Source organism: Euleptes europaea, chromosome 1 (assembly GCF_029931775.1).
Source record: "Euleptes europaea isolate rEulEur1 chromosome 1, rEulEur1.hap1, whole genome shotgun sequence".
NCBI lineage: Eukaryota > Metazoa > Chordata > Lepidosauria > Squamata > Sphaerodactylidae > Euleptes > Euleptes europaea.
In genome coordinates, this window is record NC_079312.1 from 53969236 (window position 1) to 53990706 (window position 21471).

A 21471-nucleotide genomic window follows, 5' to 3' on the forward strand; every position below is an offset into this window, starting at 1 on the left:
CGCGGGTAGGTTCGTTACTTTTCCTCTCGCCTCTTTTGCTATTAAAAATGCTCCCATACCCACTCATATGGATTAAAACGCACACATAGCTGCCAGCATATCAAGCTCTGAAATATATATGTCTCTCTCTGTGTGTGTCTTAGGTTTCCCAAAATTTCAGCTGTAATCCAATTTAATATTTTTAAATAGGCAGATTTTAATCGTAGGGAAGGTAGCATGAATTGCTGCATTACTGTATAGTGGATCTCAATGTATAGTGAGAGTAATGAACTTGGACCAGAGAGTTCTTGGTTCAGATCCCAGCTAGTTTGTAATGCTCACTTTGGCAAGTTTCTTCCTCTTGACTCCCTTTTGATTGTTGTGACAGTAACCCCATGCACATTTTTCTGATAATCTGGCAAGGAATGTGGGATACAGACCAATTAAAGTTTTTATTACATTTTTATCCTGTCCATGGTCCTTCCATCCTCCATTTCATGTTTTTAATAACTTGTTGAGGTAAGCTAGGTTGAAAGAGTGACTAGCCCATGGTTACCCAGTGAAATTCATGGCAAACTGTGGATTGGTCCGAGTCTCCCCAGGCCTACAGCAACACTTGAGTTTGGCCACTGATGGATGGATTTCAGTAAGTAGGGTACAACTTTCTTGCCTTCCCTTTTTTCTGTAGCCCAAAATGCCTCCTGAAAAGCTGCTCTTGGGGAGCAGGAAACCCCCACCTTGAAACAGCATGAGTGGGCAGTTGAAGGTTTACAGCAGGAGAGGAGAATCTGTGAAAATCATACCTTCCCTCTAATCACAGAAAAACTGAGCAATAGCCAACCTTGGTTTTCCAGGAATTCAGTGGTATTCTCCATCAAATTTCAATATTAATTGAAACTGTTTTCTAGTTAAAAATGTATATAACTTCTTTTTTATGTGACTAAAATCTCAATGACAAGTCTTGCATCATTTGTAGCTACTTGCACAAGAACATTTTCCACTTATAACTTTAAAAAATAAATCTGAGTGGCAGATTAATATGAGCTTCATTTTAAAACTGAGATGTTAAGAGTAACTTGAATCATGTTCAATCTAAAAATTCATGTTTCTTTCCTTTTTTTAAAGCGTTTCTTGCCACAAAGTGAAAGATGGTAATAAATGTATTCCTTTGGAAACAAGTAGACAACAAAAAAGGGGGAAAGGACTCAACCAGAAAAGTACAGGGAGCCTCAAAGGTTGAGCTGAAAACTATAAAAGCTTATGAAATAATTATGTTCTATAGTTTACAGTACACCCTAGATTTCTTAAAAACGCTGGGCCTGGAATATAGCCGACATATAAAACCATCAGCATAAACTGTTACAAAGATATCAAACACAGTTGATGATTAGAGTTGCCAACCTCCAGGTACTAGCTGGAGATATCCTGCTATTAAAACTGATCTCCAGCTGATAAAGATCAGTTCACCTGGAGAAAATGGCCGCTTTGGCAATTGGACTCTATGGCATTGAAGTCCTTCCCCTCCCTATACCCCATCCTCCTCAGGCTTCGCCCCAAAAATATCCAGGTATTTCCCAGCTTGGAGCTGGCAACCCTAGCTGATGATACACGTTGACGATACACTTATGAGTCCGACTTTGCTGGGGTGGGCAGGATATAATAATAAATAAATAAATGACTAATATGACTGAAAACGCGTATGGTCTTGTATTGGTCGTTTATAATAAGTGTATCATCAACTGTGTTTGATATCTTTGTAGTAGTTTATACTGGTGGTTTTATATGTAGCCCGCATTCCAGTCCCAGCGCTTTTAAGAAATCTGTTGTGTACACTATATAATAAATATGATTATTTTATAAGCTTTCATAGATTCCAGCTCAACCTTTGAGGCTTCCTTAGGAAACACACTTCTAGTCAGGGCTTCAGTATTTATTGATTTTCTAGCTACCACATACAATTGTTCTGAAAGGAAAAGGTTTTTGGGTAAACGGCCACATTTAAAAAAAAATTCTTTTTTGAGAAACATTTTACTACTTTTTCCTGATCCCACTAGGATTAATGGATTTGCCTGTTTATCTGGCTTGGGACTGTCGGTAATAAATTCAGGTTTCAGAAAAACCTGACTGCGGCTCTTTAGTGGCAACTTCAGAAATGGCATTTTAATAGTCAGATAAGGAAATGCCAATTGAGTGTCATCCTTAAATGAGCTTATTCCTTCACAATTGTTGGTCTGATAAGTGTGACAGAAGGTTTCTTCCCCCGAAGGCTTAAAAAAGTAAGCGTGTTGGGTTGCTTCTTGCTCTCCTGCTGTATTGTGTGAGGAAAGCCTCACCCTTGAGGCACTGCCTTTGAGGATGGGTGTATTGCGTTCAGAGTACTAGTATAAGTTTCTGGGTTTTTTAATTAAATTCTTTAATAACCATGTTTAGGAATTGAAGCGTGATCCACCAGGCAGAGGAGCTTCTATACTTACTCTGACAGATCCAGCCCCTATTTCCTTCCTACCGGCAGGTTATTTCAGTACTGTGCTGAATAAAAGGCAGATCTGCATCAGGTGTAGGGTTGCCAGCTCCAGGTTGGGAAATACCTGGAGGCTTTTGGGGTGGAGCCTGAGGAGGGTGGTGTTTGGGAAGGGGAGGGACTTCAATGCCATAGAGTCCAATTGCCCAAGCGGCTATTTTTTCTCCAGGGGAACTGATCTCTATCGGCTGGAGAACAGTTGTAATAGCAGGAGATCTCCAGCTAGTATCTGGAGGTTGGCAACCCTAATCAGGTGTGATGGGGTTGGAAGTCCTAACAAGATAGGGCACTCTTGCATTATACATGGGGTGAAGGAAGATTTTATTTATCTTTCTTGGAAAGCTGAAAACATCTCTCAAAGCACTGATCGGGTCCATACTCACTTAGCCTTCTGCTATGCTACAGCATCAGGTATCAGTAGAACATTCTCTTTGGAATACTCAAAATCAGGTAAGGCAGATTAATTACCTTAATGCTGTTAAACCACCTGGTGGTATTCAAGTGATGAAAATGAATTAAAGCATTTCTATAACTCTCTAATGCTTTGTGGTACTCTGCATCTATCTGCCTGTGACTGCATTCACACTGAAATCATGGTCGATTTTATTTATACATGTACTCATTAACTTTCTGGGTATGCAAGGCAGTATGCAGAGCTGGATAAAAAGTAAGGAATGCATACAATAAAGTTTAAATGGATTGGTGCATCAGTCAGTTAACCAGATAATTAGCCAAAAGCTTGCTTCATAAGAAGAGGGAACAATGACTTGCAAACCTCCTCCCCAGGCAAATTATTTCAGAATGTTGAGCAGCCACTGAAAAGGCACATAATCTTGCCTGTGCTGTACATAACCCATCCAAGTTTAGGTACCTCCATAGGATCTGCTGGCCAGATTAACTGGATTCATATAGGGTCAGGTGGTCCTTCATGTACCGTATATGGATTTCTGGTCATTAAGAGCTTTCAAGACCTTCAGTTTAACTGGGAAGCTAATTGGTAGCCAGTTCAACTACCACAGGGACATGCCTTCCTGTACCAGATACCAGATCATGCATTTACAGCAGCTGAAACCTCTGAGTTGTCTTCAAGGGCAGGCCCGTATATTGAGTAGTCCAACATGGAAGCCACAAATGCACGGTTCAGTATGGCTAGTTGAGATGAGCTGAGAAGGGAGGATAATTCACAGCTAGGGTTACCAGGTCCCTCTTTGCCACCAGCGGGAGGTTTTTGGGGTGGAGCCATTACCTGGAGGTTGGCAACCCTATCCACAGCCTAGTGTAAACCAAAGAGAATGCTGCTGGCAAGAGCTCCAACATGCTTCTCAAGTGGAAAGGCTGGGTGCAAGAGTGCATTGTTTGGGAAGGGTCACCTAAACCCCATCTGTCATGAGTATAACTGTTCTCCCCCCAACATCAGCATGTTACTTTTTCAATGAATTTGGGATTGTAATCTACAGTTATAGTTACAAGTAGGGTTGCCAACTCTTAAACTGGTCCTCTTGCTGTCCCTTTTGATACCTGTTCAATTGTCAGCAAATACCAATAGTATAACTGTTCTCCCCCCAACATCAGCATGTTACTTTTTCAATGAATTTGGGATTATAATCTACAGTTATAGTTACAAGTAGGGTTGCCAACTCTTAAACTGGTCCTCTTGCTGTCCCTTTTGATACCTGTTCAGTCGTCAGCAAATACCAATAGGGTTGCCAGCTCTGGGTTGGAAAATACCTGATTTTGGGGGTGGAGTCTGAGGGAGGGCAGGGTTTGGAGAGGGGAGGGACTTCAGTGCCATAGAGTCCAATTGCCAAAGCAGCCGTTTTCTCCAGGGGAACTGATTTCTATCGGCTGGAGATCAGTTGTAATAGCAAGAGATCTCCGGCCACCACCTGGAGGTTGGCAACCCTAGATAAATTATACTATTTACCTCCATGCCATGAAAAAGCTTCAGCTGCCCATTTCAACACATTAAGTCTCTATTAAAGGGACAGGACCTTTTTCTCCAGGCCCGTTGGCAGCAATAATTATGAGTAAGAAGCAGGGCTCATGGGGCATGTGTGTCTGCATGAATTAGCAGGATTTTGTGTTGGAACCATGTACCATTTGGGATGAACTCCCTATGAAAACTATTGGAAAGTAAAGTTTGAAATTCAGCAACTGTTGAAGCTCATAACAATGTTGTGAGTCTTAAAACTGTTGCTGCAGGCAAAAAAAAAAAAATAAGCCTCGATGGGTACAAGATAACGGTGGTTTAACAGGAGTCTGTGCTTCCGCTTTCCCATCATCAGTTAGCCACTGGACCATTTCTCTGTGTATATTTCAATGCTTGTTAGATACTGACTGAAAGCAGTGGTCTTTTTTAAAAACAAACATAGGAGAGCTAAAAAGCCTCTGATTTTTTTTGGGGGGGGGCAGCCTTGTAAAACGATTTCCCTCCATCCCTTCCTCGCCCTTGAACAGGTTGGTAATGTTGCTAAACTTACTTTGTGTCCCCTTCCTTCCCCACTGCCCCAAATTCCTTGAAATTGTACAGTAATTAGAGTAAAAAGATCCCTTGCCAGTACTGCTGAGAAAGCAAAGAGAGGCAAGGCGCCGGGAAAATTGGAAAGCAGGTGGCGGTAAACTTTTATTATATTTGCGACATTGCCGGCAAGGATTTCACAAATGACATTTAGTAAGTCTGATCCAGGTTTGACTTTGTAGTCCCTTGACTATAGTCCCTTGACCGCTTGTAACGCGAGAGGCATTGTCCAGTAGCTCCTACCGCTCCTCCTTTGCGACCACATAATGATTCTTACTGCTGGGTCATGTGTGTGTTTTATTTCCTGTGGGGGCTACCTGCGGTAAAATCTTGGCATGGGTCAAGCAACGCGAGAGAGTGGATTGTGTTCCGAAACGTTTGGATCCATTTGTAATAAATTACTCGTAAAGAAGATATCAAAGCAGCAGGCTGTCCTCTTTCCCGCAGAATGAGGAAGATGTCAGAGCGCACAAAGAGAAGATGGCAAACTGCTTAATTTGACTCATTACTGAATCAGGCGCTATCTGGTTTGCCAATTGCAGCTGCGTGGTACCAGTTTCTCTTTCAAATGGATGTTGGCAGTATCTCCTCAATAAGAAAAATGAATTGCTATATGGTGTGGGTTGTTTTTTTTTCCATCTCAGTGGTTCTTCCTAAATAGCTACTTCCTGTCTGAGTGCTTTCTCCTCTGACTTTTGTATGTGTAAAGTTATTTTTGGTCTTGTAAAAAATAGGCTGAGGTAATATGGTGGAGTTTTTGTTTCTGTTGACTGTTTAAATAGCACTCTGGATTCCTCAAATGCTTTATAGTCTTTCTGATTTAACTATTGCAATAGGTCACTCTGCCTGCATCTTAACAATGGAAGAACTGAAGCTCAGAACTTGTCCAAAGCATTCAATTTTAGCCCATGGCTTCCTGACTAACCGTGCAATCCTGAAGGGGGGGGGATACCCATAGGAGCCAGCATCACCCCTGCTCTGGCATCTGTGCCTCTTGCGCTGTGCAAACTGTGCAAACTGTTGGGGTAGGGTGACTTATGTTGCCCCCATTGGACTGCGGCGGCAGCGAGGCCTCCAGCTGCCGTTTTCCCAGAGTATTTCCCCCGGGAGGGGCTGTGGCTCAGTGGTAGAGCATCTGCTTGGCATGCAGAAGGTCCCACGTTCAATCCCTGGCATCTCCAGTTAACAGGACTAGGCAAGTAGGTGATGTGAAAGACCTCTGTCTGAGACCCTGGAGAGCCACTGCTGGTCTGAGTAGACAATACTGTGATGGACCAAGGGGCTGGTTCAGTATAAGGCAGCTTCATGTATTCCGCTTTTGTGCAAATGGGAAGATTTCCACAGTATAACTCCCTTGCCTCCCATTTTAATGCAAAATGCCCTCTTCCAATGGTGTTCCTGATGGTCCTCTGTCCACATAGAGCAACATTTTTTGGGGGGGCATTTATGGTTCCTGGAGGAGAGGGAGATGAAGGAAATCCTTCCATCAACATAAAAACTTCCTAGAATCCAACCAAACCTCCTAAATACACTATGCCATCTCCCTTAAAGCGGGTGCTTCCCAAACCTTTCTTCATTCTCGGTTTGCCAGCTCTGGGATGGGAAATTCCTGGAGGTTTGGGGGCAGACCCTGAGGAGGGTAGAGTTTGGGGAAGGGATGAAAACTCAGTGGGGATGTGATACTATAGATTCCACCCCCCCAAAGCTGCCATTTTCTCCAGGGAAGCTGATCTCTGTAGTATTTCTCAGTTTCTACATGCCAGTTCAAATTCAGTTCTCTCTGTATAGATACTATTGCTTGGTTTTCATATTAATAGGGTTGCCAGGTCCAAGTTGGGAAATGCCTGGAGATTTTGGGGGTGGAGCCTGAGGAGGGCAGGGGTTGGGGGCGGTTAGGGACTTCAGTGGGGTGTAATGCCATAGAGTCCCCCTTCCAAAGCAGCCATTTTCTCTGGGGCAACTGATCTCTGTCGCCTAGAGATCAGATGTAATCGTGGAAAATCTCCAGCCACCACTGGGAGGTTGGTAACCCTACATGATAGGAATCCTAATGGATTTGGAACGCTTGGGAGATTTCTGCTTATTTTTTTAACAAGCTCTTAATGTATGAGACAGGACTGAGTTTTTTTAACTGCCTGTGAGTCACAGTGACGAACAGCTTTGGTAAATGTGAATGCTGCTGAGTCATGGGAAACTACTCCTGTTGTTTCTACAGAAATATAATGTAAAATTTGGATTTTTGCAGTATCTGCTTTTCGTTATGCTTAAATCATAAAATATATAAACAAATATTTTTGATGTTTCCAGCTTTTGAAATATTTATCCAAATCTGTATTTTTTCTTGTGTTGCGGTTTTGCTAAATACCTTGAGTTCAGTCAGGTTTCTATTGTGTTCAGTGGTTTAATATTAATAATGTTACAACTTGTGTTCCCCTCCCCTTTGATTTTATGTATAAAACACTAGAAGGGAATTTACTAGATCTTATCTGACCTGGTTTTTATTGCATCGAGAAGAAATAGTGTGTGTGATTATATCTATAAACACACAATAATATGTAACATATATAAAATTTAATTGGCAAAACAGTTTTCTGCCAAACACTTGTGTTTGCAGAAGTAGGCTGGAAGAAGGTGGAGGAGGAGTTGGTTTTTATATGCCGGCTTTCTCCACCACTTAAGGAAGAATCAAACTGGCTTATAATCACATTACCTTCCTCTCTCCATAACAGACACCCTGTGAGGTAGGTGGGGTTGAGAGAGTTCGGAGAGAACTGTGACTAGCCCAAGGTCACCCAGCAGGCTTCATGTGGAGGAGTGGGGAAACCATCCTAGTTCACCAGATTAGTGTCTGCCGTTCATGTGAAGGAGAGGGGAATCAAACCTGGTTCTCTAGATTAGAGTTCACCTCTCCAAACTACCACTCTTAACCACTACACCACTCTGGCTCTCAATATTTTCCATCAGTAATACAGCTCATGGAAAATATTCAAAATGGCTGGCACTGGAGAAGCTTCAAAACATCTAAATGTTGCAGGGCCACACTTCAGGTATGTGCGTTAAGCATAAATGTCACAAAAGGAAACTCCTTGCGGGGAGATACCTAGTATACCCCAGCAGGCGGTAAAATGCCAACTGGACTCTCTGATCTGGACCAAATAAAAGAACTCTTTTAACTGGAAGAGAATATTTTAATTATTTGATTTATTCCCAACCTTTCTCCTCAGTGGGAAAACAAAGCCGCTTACATTGTTCACCCCTCCTCAAAACAACCCTATGAGGTGGGTTAGGCTGAGAACGTAGGACTGGCCCATGGTTACCCAGCAAGCTTCTATGTCAGAGTGGAGATTTGAACCTGGGACTCCCAGATCCTAGTCCAACACTCTAAGCACTACACTAGCTCTTGTCGCAGTAAGGGGAACAGATGTTCCAATGAAGCTCCTTCGACTGCGTTCTGCATGACAGGCCAAGAAATAAGATGGGATCTTGCCGAACACTTGATGTAAGAGCCTTCATTGTGGATGGGGTGTTAAAAGAAATCTCTAATAAAATAAATTTGATTGACAAAGCGGGAAGCCAGCCAAACATGAACAAAAGGCACACAGCAGGGAAATGAATGCAAGCAAATGCCAATTCACACTTCAACAAGCACCTTCCTTGACTGCTCAAACATTTCAGTCAGCTAATGAGCAAAAACAAACACTTTAGCATCATCCCCTGGGCTGGGGAGAAGAGTTGAGGTGGAGAAAGGGAAGTCTTGGTGCTAATTGTTTGTCATCTGAACTGTCAGTGTAATGCCAGAGGAGTTTGATGACCGGCATCCTCCTTGAATGGGTAATTGCAAATAGCCAGCATGGATCTATTATTGCTGACTCAGGCCATTTAGCTGTTTGCGGAGGCTCCTGGCGGTGATAAGCGGATTTGCCGAGGGCAGGATTTTTGAGATGCTGGCTTAGCGGCCAAGCTTGTTTATTTTTTGTAGCACACCTCCAGCAAGGACTTGCTGATTTTGAGGGGTTCAGCATAGTCCTGGCGTTACCAAAAGAACGTTTCAACATTTTGGTGATTGGTATGGGACTGCTAAATTGCTTTTAATGAGAGGCAGATGGCTGATTGCTTTTCAGCTGCCTTCTGCGGTTTCCCAGTACAGTCAACCTTTGCTTCTAGAATTGGAATGCTGTGGCTCCAAGGGCCGATCGAATACATAGCAAAGTTCTATCTCATTTGTTTCTTTGTGTTAAATGCAAAACTCCACCCTTTATCTTGGCTTGCAAATTGCCAAGAGGCATCCTGAGCTAGGTAAAGGTAAAGGTCCCCGGTGCAAGCACCAGGTCATTCCTGACCCATGGGGTGACATCACAACGTTTTCTAGGCAGACTTTTGTTTATGGGGTGGTTTGCCATTGCCTTCCCCAGTCATCTTCCCTTTACCCCCAGCAAGCTGGGTACTCATTTGACCGACCTCGGAAGGATGGAAGGCTGGGTCAACCTTGAGCTGGCTACCTGAAACTGACTTCCGTCGGGATCGAACGCAGGTCGTGAGCAGAGCTTGGACTGCAGGGCTGCAGCTTACCACTCTGCGCCACGGGCAGAGTGAGCTAGGTGGTGCCCATAACTCAAGGATTCCTTATCATCTTCTTTCTGAGCCCATTGTTTTAGGAGCTCCGAAGGTTCTGAATTGTTCTGACGAGCTCAACTAAACCCTTAGGGAGTCCCAGAACTTTTCCAGTCCACCTGCCTGCTTGAAATAAAAGTTGTCTACTTTTTTCCCCATTGTTCTTGATCAATTGTAGTGCTTTAAAATAGTTGCAAATTATTATTCCCAAGCACACTGTTAGTTGCTGTGGGCTAATAGTAATTTGGTAGATCGGGCAACGGTACATGTAGTCTCTTCAAGATGAATTGCTTTGGGGAACAACTGCTGGTCAGAAGAGACGATGGTTTGCCAGAAGGACCAGTGGTTAACGTGCTTTCATCACATTGTACGTCTAAACACAGTTGCTTAGTGCACTGAGTAAAAACAATTGTAGCATTAGGAACTCAAACATAAATCTCCCCTCTCTTAAGTTTCCCTCTAGAGTGAAAGTAAAAGTTTATCTGAGGTCAAATAGTATGTTAGAGGATGTGAAGTATGAGGCCATTATTTCAGTGGCCTTCATTGTCTTTGTGACACTTTTTTCTCCTGAGAAACTTGCAACCGTCACAATAGCATCATCTGAACATAAAGCGGTTTATACTGGTAATCTCAGCTGGCCTTGAAAGGATCTTTGCAAGACGACTACACTTAAGCAGTACAAGGTTGGGCATGTAACGTCTTACGGACCTATATGAATGCATTCACTTTCAACTCTGATTAGCAGTAGCTGTCCAGGGACTTAGAAGAAATCTTTGCCAGCTGGGATTCCTGAGGCTTTATTCATACAAAGCCTATGTTACGTCATGGAGTTATGGTCCTTCCATGTTGAATGTATGGATGCCAGATTCCTCCTAGCACAGTAGCCTGTAGGATTTAAATCCTCACCTCATGAAGCCGATCGTAAGCAAGAATGCGTAAGACACTGAACCACACTTTCCAGAGCAAGACTACGATTAAAGGCTGAAAACATCTGCACCTGGCACCTAAAAGAATAGATCACAGGTGAACAGAGAATTCCCCAGAGGAGAAGCTACAACACGAAAAGGCACATCCCTAGTAGTCATCATGGCACACCTCCAAAGATGGAGCAGGGAACTAAAGTTCTGACCACCCCTCCCACCTTGAACATGGTGCTGTCCTCGCTCTTCACAACCAGCTTATTCAGTCTGTCCTGAAGCTTCTGTGGTTTGATGCAACTAATAAACATGGAGAAAGATTTAGGAGTGTATACTTATTTACGTATCCTTGGGGTAGGTAATTCACATAAGAAATAAACCATAAGTTTAATTGTGTTGATCTGGTTTTTAAACTGATGTTCTTTCAAAGGCTCTTTCTCCAACCTTTTTTTCTGTCCCTTCTTCCTTTGCTCCACACTAACTGAAGATGCAGCAAGAAAAGCCGACTGAAAATAAGAGAGTCTAAGAATAGGATACTCAATTCAGGGATGATGATTTAGTGCCCTGTTGGTATCCTGATGTATTATTCCATGTCTAGAGCCTATGAGTTTCTTCACAATTCTTAAAACTTATGGGATTGATATTCTTTCACCCTTATAGAGGGTTATTTCCTGAAAAATAAATCAAACTGGGTAGTTACTGGCTGTTCTCCTGGAAAGGGGTTACAGATCTGGGGAAGTAGTATTGGTTTCATGCTCACAGAAGTTTTCCATATCCAGCGCCAGACGTGAAACTTAGTGTGCCACAACTGACTGCTGTGTTATCATCCTTGATCACTAGGGTTGCCAACCTCCACGTGGTGACTGGAGATCTCCCCTTATTACAACTGATCTCCAGGTGATAGAAGTCAGTTCCCCTGAAGAAAATAGCTGCTTTGGCAATTGGAATCTATGGCATAGAAGTCCCTCCCCTCTCCAAACTCCACCCTTTTCAAACATCACCCCTCAAATCTCTAGGTATTTACCAACCCGGAGCTGGCAACCCTATTGATCTCAAGCTGCACTTCTAGCTGATTATTTTAGGTAACTGTGAGTGATTAGAACATAAGAAAGGCCATGCTGGATCAGACCAAGGTCCATCAAGTCCAGCAGTCTGTTCACAGAGTGGACAACCAGGTGCCTCTAGGAAGCCCCCCCAAAAGACAACTGCAGCAGCATTGTCTTGCCTGTATTCCAAAGCACCTAATATAATAGGCATGCTCATCTGATCCTGGAGAGAATAGATACGCATCATGACTAGTTGCTTGCACTCTCCAGCTGACAGGGTCTCAGAAACCCCGGTGTAAAGGGAAACTGGTGAAAGTAGGTATCCTGGATCTCCATTAGTAATAGGCTTCCTACTCCTTCCCATGTCTGTTCTGTTCCTTATGCATTCATCTGAGGCAAGGAAAGCGCCACTGATGATTCATGGGCTCTTTATCGTTTTAACTCCCTGCTGCTTCTGATTCCCTTCCACTTAGGGATATATCTGCAAGTCACTCGGTATAAGCTGCTGCGCACATTGCCCTTTCCAGAGGAATGCTGCTGAGAATGGTGCTTTCCCCGCCATCGCTCTGCCATAATCTATAGTGGCTCATATAGTGTGGCAAGTAGCTTTGATTCTGCCTGAATTATGGAACTGGGGGTGTGACGGCTTGCTACATGATGGGACCAAGGTGTGCCTTAAGACCCTCTGAATCAGGCCTTCACAACCTTTCCTTGGCTGTAGAGCCAGGCGTATTTTTGAGCCTTCAGTATTTCGTATTTTAATGACCACATTTTATCGTTATTGCTGCCACAGCACTTAATTCGAAGCTCGACCGTTTCTTGTAATTTTATTAAAGCTGTGACAGAAATGGGATAAATACGCATGGGGGTAACCCTGGTTGTCATCACCGCCACAAGAGCTATCCTGTAACTCTAACCTGACTTCTTCCCATTTCTCATAATTACATTTGTGCTTTACAATGCTTTTTTTAATTGAACATTGGAACCGGTACAGAAAGCAGCTGGCTAAGAAATGAATGCACCCACCACCACTGAAGAGTGTCAAGTTAATGTGTAACCAAGCAACGACGAGAACTTCACACGCATGCATTTTTATGCCATACTACAAAACATTCTCAAGTGAATTGGTGAATAAGCACTGTATTTCTAGTAAAGATCACTGGGAGACACTGCAATAAAAACACTGCTGAAAATAGTAATGGCCCCAATGAAATGTCCAAGTCTCATGATGTCGTGGTGACGGGGATTTCTCAAGCTCTACTCTAAATACAACTGCAGGTGCGGTGAAGAAGTTGCCACAGGGATCTAGTTGTTAACCACCATCTCTGTGGCAATAGTATTGTGTGCACTAACTCCAAAGAAGGAAAGGACTGTGCAAGCAAGCTTTCAGGAAGTGTTAAGAATATTTTTTAAAAAAATCCTTTTGTGTTAACATTCTCTATTTTTCTTTTTCTTGTAGATGATGGTCCTTATTCAAAAGGGAGCAAAGACACGGGAGGATTGGACACAGCATTAGTTTCAAGAAGGCAAAGTATTCCCGGTAACTGCAAGAATGCTTTCTTTTTCACATGTACTTAATATTCCAGTTGCTTTGAACGTATAATCAGTTTGACTAACTGCTACTTTCACTATATGTGCATACTATTATGGGCATCCACAGGGAGCCAGCTTGGTGTAGTGGTTAAGAGCAGTGATTGTAAACCGGTTTGATTCTGCCTTAAGTGGTAGAGAAAGTCAGCATATAAAAACCAACTCTTCTTCTTCCTCCTCTTCTTCCTGTTCCTCTTCCTCTTCTCCTTCTCTTCCTCCTCCTCCTTTTCCTCTTCCTCCTCTTCTCCCCCAATGCAGATAGTGCCCAAAGGCTCCTCTGCCCACCATCAGCCCCCCCCCCCACACACCTCTCTTGTCACCCACCTGGCTGTGCATCCTTCTACTTCCTGCTCACCAGCCCTCCCAGCAACCATGCTCCCAGCTGTCTGCACCACACACACGCCCTATCTTCAGTGACATGGGGTGGAGAGTCCAGCTGGGAGTGCTGCTGCTGTGGCTGTCAGGAGCACTGCCTCTGCTCATGAACCCCCCCCCCTTCCCCAGTGCCACTAGGCAGCACGTGCAGCTGAAAGCACGGGTGGGGGAGGAGTAGCAATAGGCCCTGCCAGAAGCCCATTTGAGAAGCATATGGCCACCAGCATCATCTCAAGGTATTTTGTTGCCACTTCCTGTGCCGCCACAGGCTAAGTCCAGGCAAGCTTCAGAAGTTCCAGCAACACCAGTGGATTCCACATTGGACTCAGGTGGCAGCGGCACATACCTAACAAGTAGAAGAAGAGGAGGAGGAGTTGGTTTTTATATTCTGACTTTCTCTACCACTTAAGGAAGAATCAATCCGGCTTACAATCACCTTCCCTTCCCCTCCCCACAACAGACACCCTGTGAGGTAGGTCAGGCTGAGAGAGCTCTAAGAGAGCTGTGACTAGCCCAAGGTAGCCTAGCTGGCTTTGTGTGGAGGAGTGGGGAATCAAACACGGTTCTCCAGATTAGAGTCCACCACTCCAAAGCACTGCTCTTAACCACTACAATACACCTCGTCCAGATGGTATGCACCCAAGAATTCTTAGTGAACTAAAAATTAAATTGCTGATGTTCTAACAAAGATATATAGTTTGTCATGAATATCAGCCTCTGTGCCAGAAGACTGTCAAATAACCAGTATCATGCCAATTTTTTTTTAATGAACCAAGTCCCTGGAAAATTAGTAGAAAAGTGTCATGGAAGACAGAATTGTTAAACACATAGATCAACAAGGCATGCTGAAGAGGAATCATCACAACTCCTATACAAGTTGAGAATCCCTTATCCGGACTCCTTGGGAACAGAAGTGGTCCGTATTTCAGATCTTTCTGTATTTTGGAATATTTTGGAATTTTTGTGTATGCATAATGAGATATCTTGGGGATGGGACCCAAGTCTAAACATGAAATTATCTATGTTTCATGTACACTTTGTACATGTAGCCTGAATGTAATTTTAAACAATATTTTTAATGATTTTGTGTACACTGAACCATCAGAAAGCAAATTGGCATGCTGCTGAGGGCCTGTAAGTAATGCCTGCATGCCAGGTTAAAAAGTCCAGTGTTCGGGCCAGTATGGATATCGGGTGTCCGGGTAAGGGATACTCAGCCTGTAGAATGTTTTTGACAATGTCAGCAAGCATGTAGACAGGGGCGACTCAATAGACATTGATTACAATGGGTAGCTGTGTTAGTCTGTCACTAGCGGTAGAAAAGAGCAAGAGTCCAGTAGCACCTTAAAGACTAACAAAAATTTCTGGCAGAGTAGGAGCTTTCGTGAGCCACAGCTCACTTCTTCAGATGTTTCTGCATGAAGTTCTGAAGAAGTGAGCTGTGGCTCATGAAAGCTCCTACCCAGCCAGAAATTTTGTTAGTCTTCCATAGACATTGTATGCTTGGAGTTTTAAAAGTGTTTGACAAGTTTCTTCACCAAAGGTTCTGAGTAAACCTAACAATTCTAAGATAAGAGGATGTGTGGATTGGTAACTACTTTAAATACCACTGGTGGGTCCCAATACAGATCCCTGGAAGATCCCACTGCTTACCTCCCTCAACTTTGAAAGCTGTTCATTTATTCCCGCCCTATGCTTTTTTCTTTTATTATGCTTCACAAATGATCTGGAGCTGAGGGTGAGGCAAGAAACCCTTGTGTAACACCAGGTTGTTCAGGACGGAGAACAACACTATGTCACTGACCCCTTTGTGCGTTGCATCTTGCGATTGCCTGTTGCTTAGTATTGTGGAAAGATCAACCATCTTTTATATCCCACTATGCCCTGACTGTTTTTTTTTTAAGTTTTCATTCCTTCTCAGCTCTGTGGCATTGTCCAAGATAACTAACTCTTAGCCAAACTTAGACAGTCATAATCTTCTTACTTATGTTAAAAAGAAAAAAAATCTCCATGTTCAGAATGTAAATTAGATATTTGAGGAACGGCTTATGGTTTGTTACCTTGAAGTAACGTCAGGTTTTCTTTAGGTTGGCGGTGATGGATGTTGTCACACTGAGAGAATGTACAGACCCTGCTGGGGTACCTTGGCCTTCTCTTCCCTGTGCATATGATGCTTGTAGGGAATGTTGACAGACTGGAGGAAATGGGTTTGCCTGAGAGAGGTAGCACTATCTGATTGGTTATGGGTTGTCTGGGTCTAGCCTTGTCTCTTTAGAAGCAGATTGGAATGGTTGCCCAGAGTGCTTTTTCCAGCCCAAGTCAAGGTGCTGGTGTTGACCTTTGAAGCTCTTCACAAACTGGTACCCTCAAGTTTCTCACTGTGTAACACCTCTAATCAACCAAGGTCTTGTCAATGGGCCGTGCTCCCTATTCTTTCTGTCTGGCAGCTTAGGATGATAGTGTCAAGAAATAGGATCCTTATGGTTTAGCTCCTAAAACTGTAAAGCCGCCTCCTTATTAGGATTTTGGAAAGTTTATAAGACTTTTCTTTTCCGGTAGGCATTTGCCTACTTTAGATTCCTGAGGGTGTTAACTCTGCTTATATTGTGTGTGTGTGTGTGTGTGTGTGTGTGTTAGAAAACTATTGTTTATAAATGCATTGGGGTTTAACTAAACTGCTGTGAGTTGGCTAGAAAAAAACCAGCATATAAATATCTTAAATAAAATACATGTATATGTTGATCAGACGTTCTGAGAGAATTCTAAACAGATTTTCTCTTTGTGCCTCACCCACAATGGATTTGTGCTAGGGTGATTTTGTGAAGCAATTTTTAGAAACCAATTGTTAACTCCCACTGAAAAAGCTAATAACCTTTTTACTGTGACACTATCAATGTTGATTTGTCACTTCTTACAAATTTCCTCTTGAAAAATTCAAAGATCATGCCAGATGGCATTCCATTTAGAGCAGCAGGGGATGGTGGGAAGATTTCTTGCGCTCACTGAGATTCTAGATCAATAAACTGAAAGCATACGCTATTGTACTTGGCCATTAATTAAAGTAGTTTGATATTTTAACAAGAGCATTAGGAAAGTAGGAGATGTTGCTGTGTTAAACTAGGGCATAGCGATGAATGAATGCCTTCCAAACCAGCTCTTTGTTCACCACATTATTCCCTGCTCCTTGTTAAAGTATATAAACTCTTTTACAAAGTCTGCTTTATCAATTAACACTCTGAAGGCTGCAACCAATGAGCATGATATTTTTCTATCATGGCATTACACAAATCAAAGCATTCTAAGCCCAACATTCAAACTGATGGCTTGAAGGCTATATGGTGTTAGCCAGATTATTTAAGAAAAACAGAAAGCATTAAAAATGATTGTGGGACTTCAAATTAAAAATTGTGTCCAAGTGCGGTAGCCTGTAACTTTGGCTATGTGCATATGAGGTTCTAGCCACAGCCATGAGGAAAGTGAGGGTTACCTGTGGAAGGCCACAGTAATTTGGCTCCAGGGTATAATTAGGGTTGCCAGCCTCCAGGTGGTGGCTGGAGATCTCCTGAGATTACAACTGATTTCCAGGCGACAGAGATCAGTTCACCTGGAGAAAATGGGTGCTTTAGAAAGTGGGCTCTGTGGCATTATACTCCACTGAAGTCCTTCCCTTTCCCAAACCCTGCCCTCCTCAGGCTCCACCCCCAAAATCTCCAGGTATTTCCAAATCCAGAGCTGGCAGCCCTAGGTATAACTGAAGGGCACCAGATACAATATGGTGTAGTGATTGGAATGTCAGGCTAGCATCTGGGAGATCCAGGCTCAAATCCCAGCTCTGGCATGAAGCTCACTGTTACTGTTTCTTTTGGTCTAGCTGACATTATAGGTTTGTGGTTGTTAGGATAACATGGAGGAAGGAAGAACCATTTATATTGCTTTGAGCTCCTTAGAGGGAAGGGCAGAATAAAAATGTCTGAAATAGATAAATAGTATCTTTGCTGAAGCTTAGCAAGTTTGGGTCTAGTCAGTGGTTAGATGGGAGACCTCCTTGGAATGCCGGTCTCCTATGAATGCTGCCTTGACTTTCATGACGGAAAGAAGGAGGAGATATAAATGAAATGAAATTGTAATAATGTTACTAATCTAGTATCAAGCCAGGCAGTGAAACTCTGTGATGAGGTAAACGCAGTCTGAAATTTCTCTATGGACTCAGTTACATTCCTGAAATGAAGATTGCTGGGGATTGTTTTCCTAGAGTTGAATAACAGCTATCTACATGAATACTACTGCTAAGCATTTACATAGCGTTTTCAATCGTTCAAAGTGCTTTTAAGTATTCTAAGAGCTTCACAGACATTATCTTGTTGTGCTCCTTACAACAGCTGTATATGGTAGGTTGCTAGTTTCTGCAATCTCCAGATATAGGTCAGAGGCTGTGAGGAAGGCTTCCCTAGGGATACTGAGTTCATGGCAGATTGAAACCAGGGGCTCCTGATTGTATTAGCTACTGTGCTTCATTAGCTCTCAGAAAAATGAGCTTCCACAGCCTCTCAGTTACATGTCCTACTGAGTATTTTGGGTTAGTCAGATATTTTCAAGGGAGTGTCCAGGTCCTGCTCAGCCCACAGGCTTACTAGCCATGGTCGGGACACCTCTGGGCCACACTCCCCATCTCCAAGGGGCTCCTGGACAGCCCAACAGCGAGGCTGCCACCTAGGGTTGCCAACCTCCAGGTACTAGCTGGAGATCTCCTGCTATTACAACTAATCTCCAGCCGATAGAGATCAGTTCACCTGAGGAAAATGGCCACTCTCGCAAGTGGACTTTACGGCATTAATGTCCCTCTCCGCCCCCAAAAAGCTCCCAAAGTGGTTAAGAGGAACCTGGCAACCCTACTGCCACCACCTGCACCCCCAGAAAACAGTGCCAGAATAGGGCCACAGCAAGTCCAGCAGGGGCAAGAACAAACTTGGCAGCTCTTCTCCAGGACACTGGAAATTGAAGGATGCTGGGACTGCAGAGGACAGTTCTGTGCTTGACAAACTCAGACAGACAGGAGGGGATTGGCAGGAGGGGAGGGTGGAGCCTCTCACCCATAACAGCAGCACTCCCATAAGATGGGACAGGGAGCCGCACTACTGCCATATGATGGGCCAGGGAGGCACAGGGGTGAGGCTACTGCTACTGGGAGGCCTCTTGTAAGGCCTGTAGTCAGGCCAAGGAGGAGGGCTAGGACTAGGGTTGCCAACTCTAGGGTGGGAAATACCTGGAGATTTTGGGGGTGGAGCCTAAGGAGGGCAGGGATTGGAGAGGGGAGGGACTTCAATGCCATAGAGTCCATTTGCCAAAGCGGCCCTTTTCTCCAGGTAATCTGATCTCTATCGGCTGGAGATCAGTTGTAATAGCAGGAGATTTCCAGCTACTACCTGGAGGTTGGCAACCCTAGCTAGGACCCCTATGCTATTGGGAGAACAGCCAGAAGGAGAGAAAGGATGGTCAGGGTTCGTAAGGTTGCCAACCTCCAGGTGGAGGCTGGAGTTCTCCCAGAATTACAACTGATCTTCAGACTAGAGATGGGTACCCTGAAGTCAATGGCAGCTTTGGAGGGTAGACTCTATGGCATCTCATCCATGCTGAGCTCCCTTCCCAGGCTCCCCTCCAAATCTCCCAGTTCTGAGTTGGTAACGCTGGCCTAACCCCCTTCCACAATAAGGCTTGTGGGCCTTCCGAGGGAGTCACTGGAGGGCTCCACAGCCCCTTGCCCGACAGGTTTGCTAACACCCTGCACTCCATTACAGGGAGCATGAATTCTGAGGTGGTTCCCTTCATACCACTGCTTCGTTAGGACTTCTAGAATCGCTTCATATTTAAAAGCTGCTTTTCCCATTTGATTTTTTAAATTTGCTTGTTTTATGTTTTCTAAACTACCAGCCTTGGAGACCAGTTGAGCCTTCAAGGTCTGCCTGAGAGCTTTGATACACATTGTGAGTTTCCAAAAATAAAATATTGATCACATGCCAAAATTGTATATGTAGTAATGTTTCACATTGACCATTGCCTTCAATGGCCAATAGAAGAGTGTAACACTGTTTAGGGTTGCACTGCTAGTAATGGTAAGATGAAGAAGAATATAACAATGGTCCTGTGAAAAGAACAATCTGACATTAATGCAAGAGTGAAGGAGAATAAGTACTACATAATGGGCTCCCTATAAATATTTATCACTCTTCAGCCTTGTGATGCATTTGAGTCAAGCATGTTTTACAAGTTGCCAGTATGAATGGCTCAGTCTGGTATAGAGTGTGTTACAAGTCATGTGACTTATCAATCAGAAATGAAGGAACAATACAAATAAGGCTGTTGAAATGTATTAACTCCCCCATACCTTCTCAACTTGGTGCATTCTTGAATACCTTCATTCCCCCCCTATGTCCCTTTAAAAAAAAAAACACTTCTTGACCTACTACAGGTGTAATGCTTGCCCTATCTCCCAACAATGGTTGAAAGATCAGGAGTTCCCGATCACATGGTTCCTTCCTCTTTCTCCCTCTTCTCTTTCATTTTTGGATCTAACCATGGTATAGTATTCATTGTGAGGCCATTAGTGCTTTTAGTAACTGCAATTAGTTCAAGCCATAGTTTGCAAACTGTTTTTTAGTCTTGGTTGTCAATTGTACTACAGCCACTGCAATGTGGTATGCTGGTTAGAATGTCAGACTATGCTCTGGAAGACATAGATCTGGAAGAATAACTTACCCAACCAGGCTTGTTATGAGGATAAAACAAAGAAGAGAACACTTTACGGCACCCTGAGCTTCTTGGTGGAAGGGTGGCATAAAATGTACTAAATAAATAATGGCATACCGTGGCTGTCTGTGACATTAAAAGGATGCATGTAAGGAAAGATCATGCAAGAATATGGGGATCTCCCAATGACACTGCCTTTTCAGTCTGAAGCTAGGATTGCAAAAACTCTATGAATGGGAAAGCTGTCATGTGAGTACAAAGATTAGGCTCAATCTTTATCTGACATCTCGTATTTTATGTGCACTCCAGGAACACTTTTCCCATTATTTATCTGCTCTTCCTGTCAAACTGCCCAAACATCCCTCTTGAAGCCCTAAACTGAATGATTAAAGAACACTTTTTTCACAATCGCGTTACAGAGAGTAGTCACTCAGAGTTGTTCTCGTTTGTTATCATGAGGGTTGTTTTAAAGATTCCGTCATTTTCTCTGGCTTTTCCTGTTTCTCTAACTCTTCTTCATACTCACTGTCTTGGCGGAGGGGTGTATACCAAAGGTGGTTTCCTTGCAATGCTACCAACTTTTCATCATAAGCGTTATTGCCTGTTATTTTCCAGCTAGGCTGATTGTTGGCTTGACTTCTTAGGCCTGCTGGAGAGTCTAACATTGCCTAGTGACCTGACCTGTTCCCGATGTTTTGTCTCTCAGAGGAATTCAGAGGAGTCACAATTGTGGAGCTGATCAAAAAGGAAGGAAGCACCCTTGGATTAACTATATCTGGTGGCACAGATAAAGACGGGAAGCCGAGAGTCTCCAATCTGAGACCAGGAGGGCTGGCAGCAAGGTGAGACGACCTCAGTGGAAAGTATAATATTCTGAGAAAGGGGGTTTCACAAGGTCAGCAGGGGCTGGCAGAGGTTTTTTTCCTTGTTTTTTTGTTTTTTTTTTAAAAGCCCTTGGGTTGTGTCAGATAGGGTGAAAATGCATGGGGGGTTTTGCCTTGGATTTGCCGCTCTCTAAATGCACATTTTCCCCAGCCAAATTCTCAGAACTCAAAAATAAGCCCCCATGCAGAGTTTTGAGAATTCAGATGGGGAAAATGTGCATCTCGAGAGTGGCAAATCCAAGGTAAAACCTCCCACGCGTTTTCGCCCATAGTTGATATAGAGCTC

The 21471-nt window shown here is 43.5% G+C and overlaps 1 protein-coding gene across 2 annotated transcripts in view; it reads left to right on the forward strand.

Moving 5' to 3' along the window:
• The window catches only part of GRIP2 (glutamate receptor interacting protein 2), a 492450-nt gene that overhangs the window by 385974 nt on the left and 85005 nt on the right, over window positions 1-21471 (forward strand). For both annotated transcript variants that reach the window (XM_056861417.1, XM_056861426.1), the window contains exons 2-3: window positions 13052-13132; window positions 21008-21143. In XM_056861417.1, coding sequence (XP_056717395.1) covers window positions 13052-13132; window positions 21008-21143 — 217 coding nt within the window. The remainder of the gene's footprint in view (window positions 1-13051; window positions 13133-21007; window positions 21144-21471) is intronic.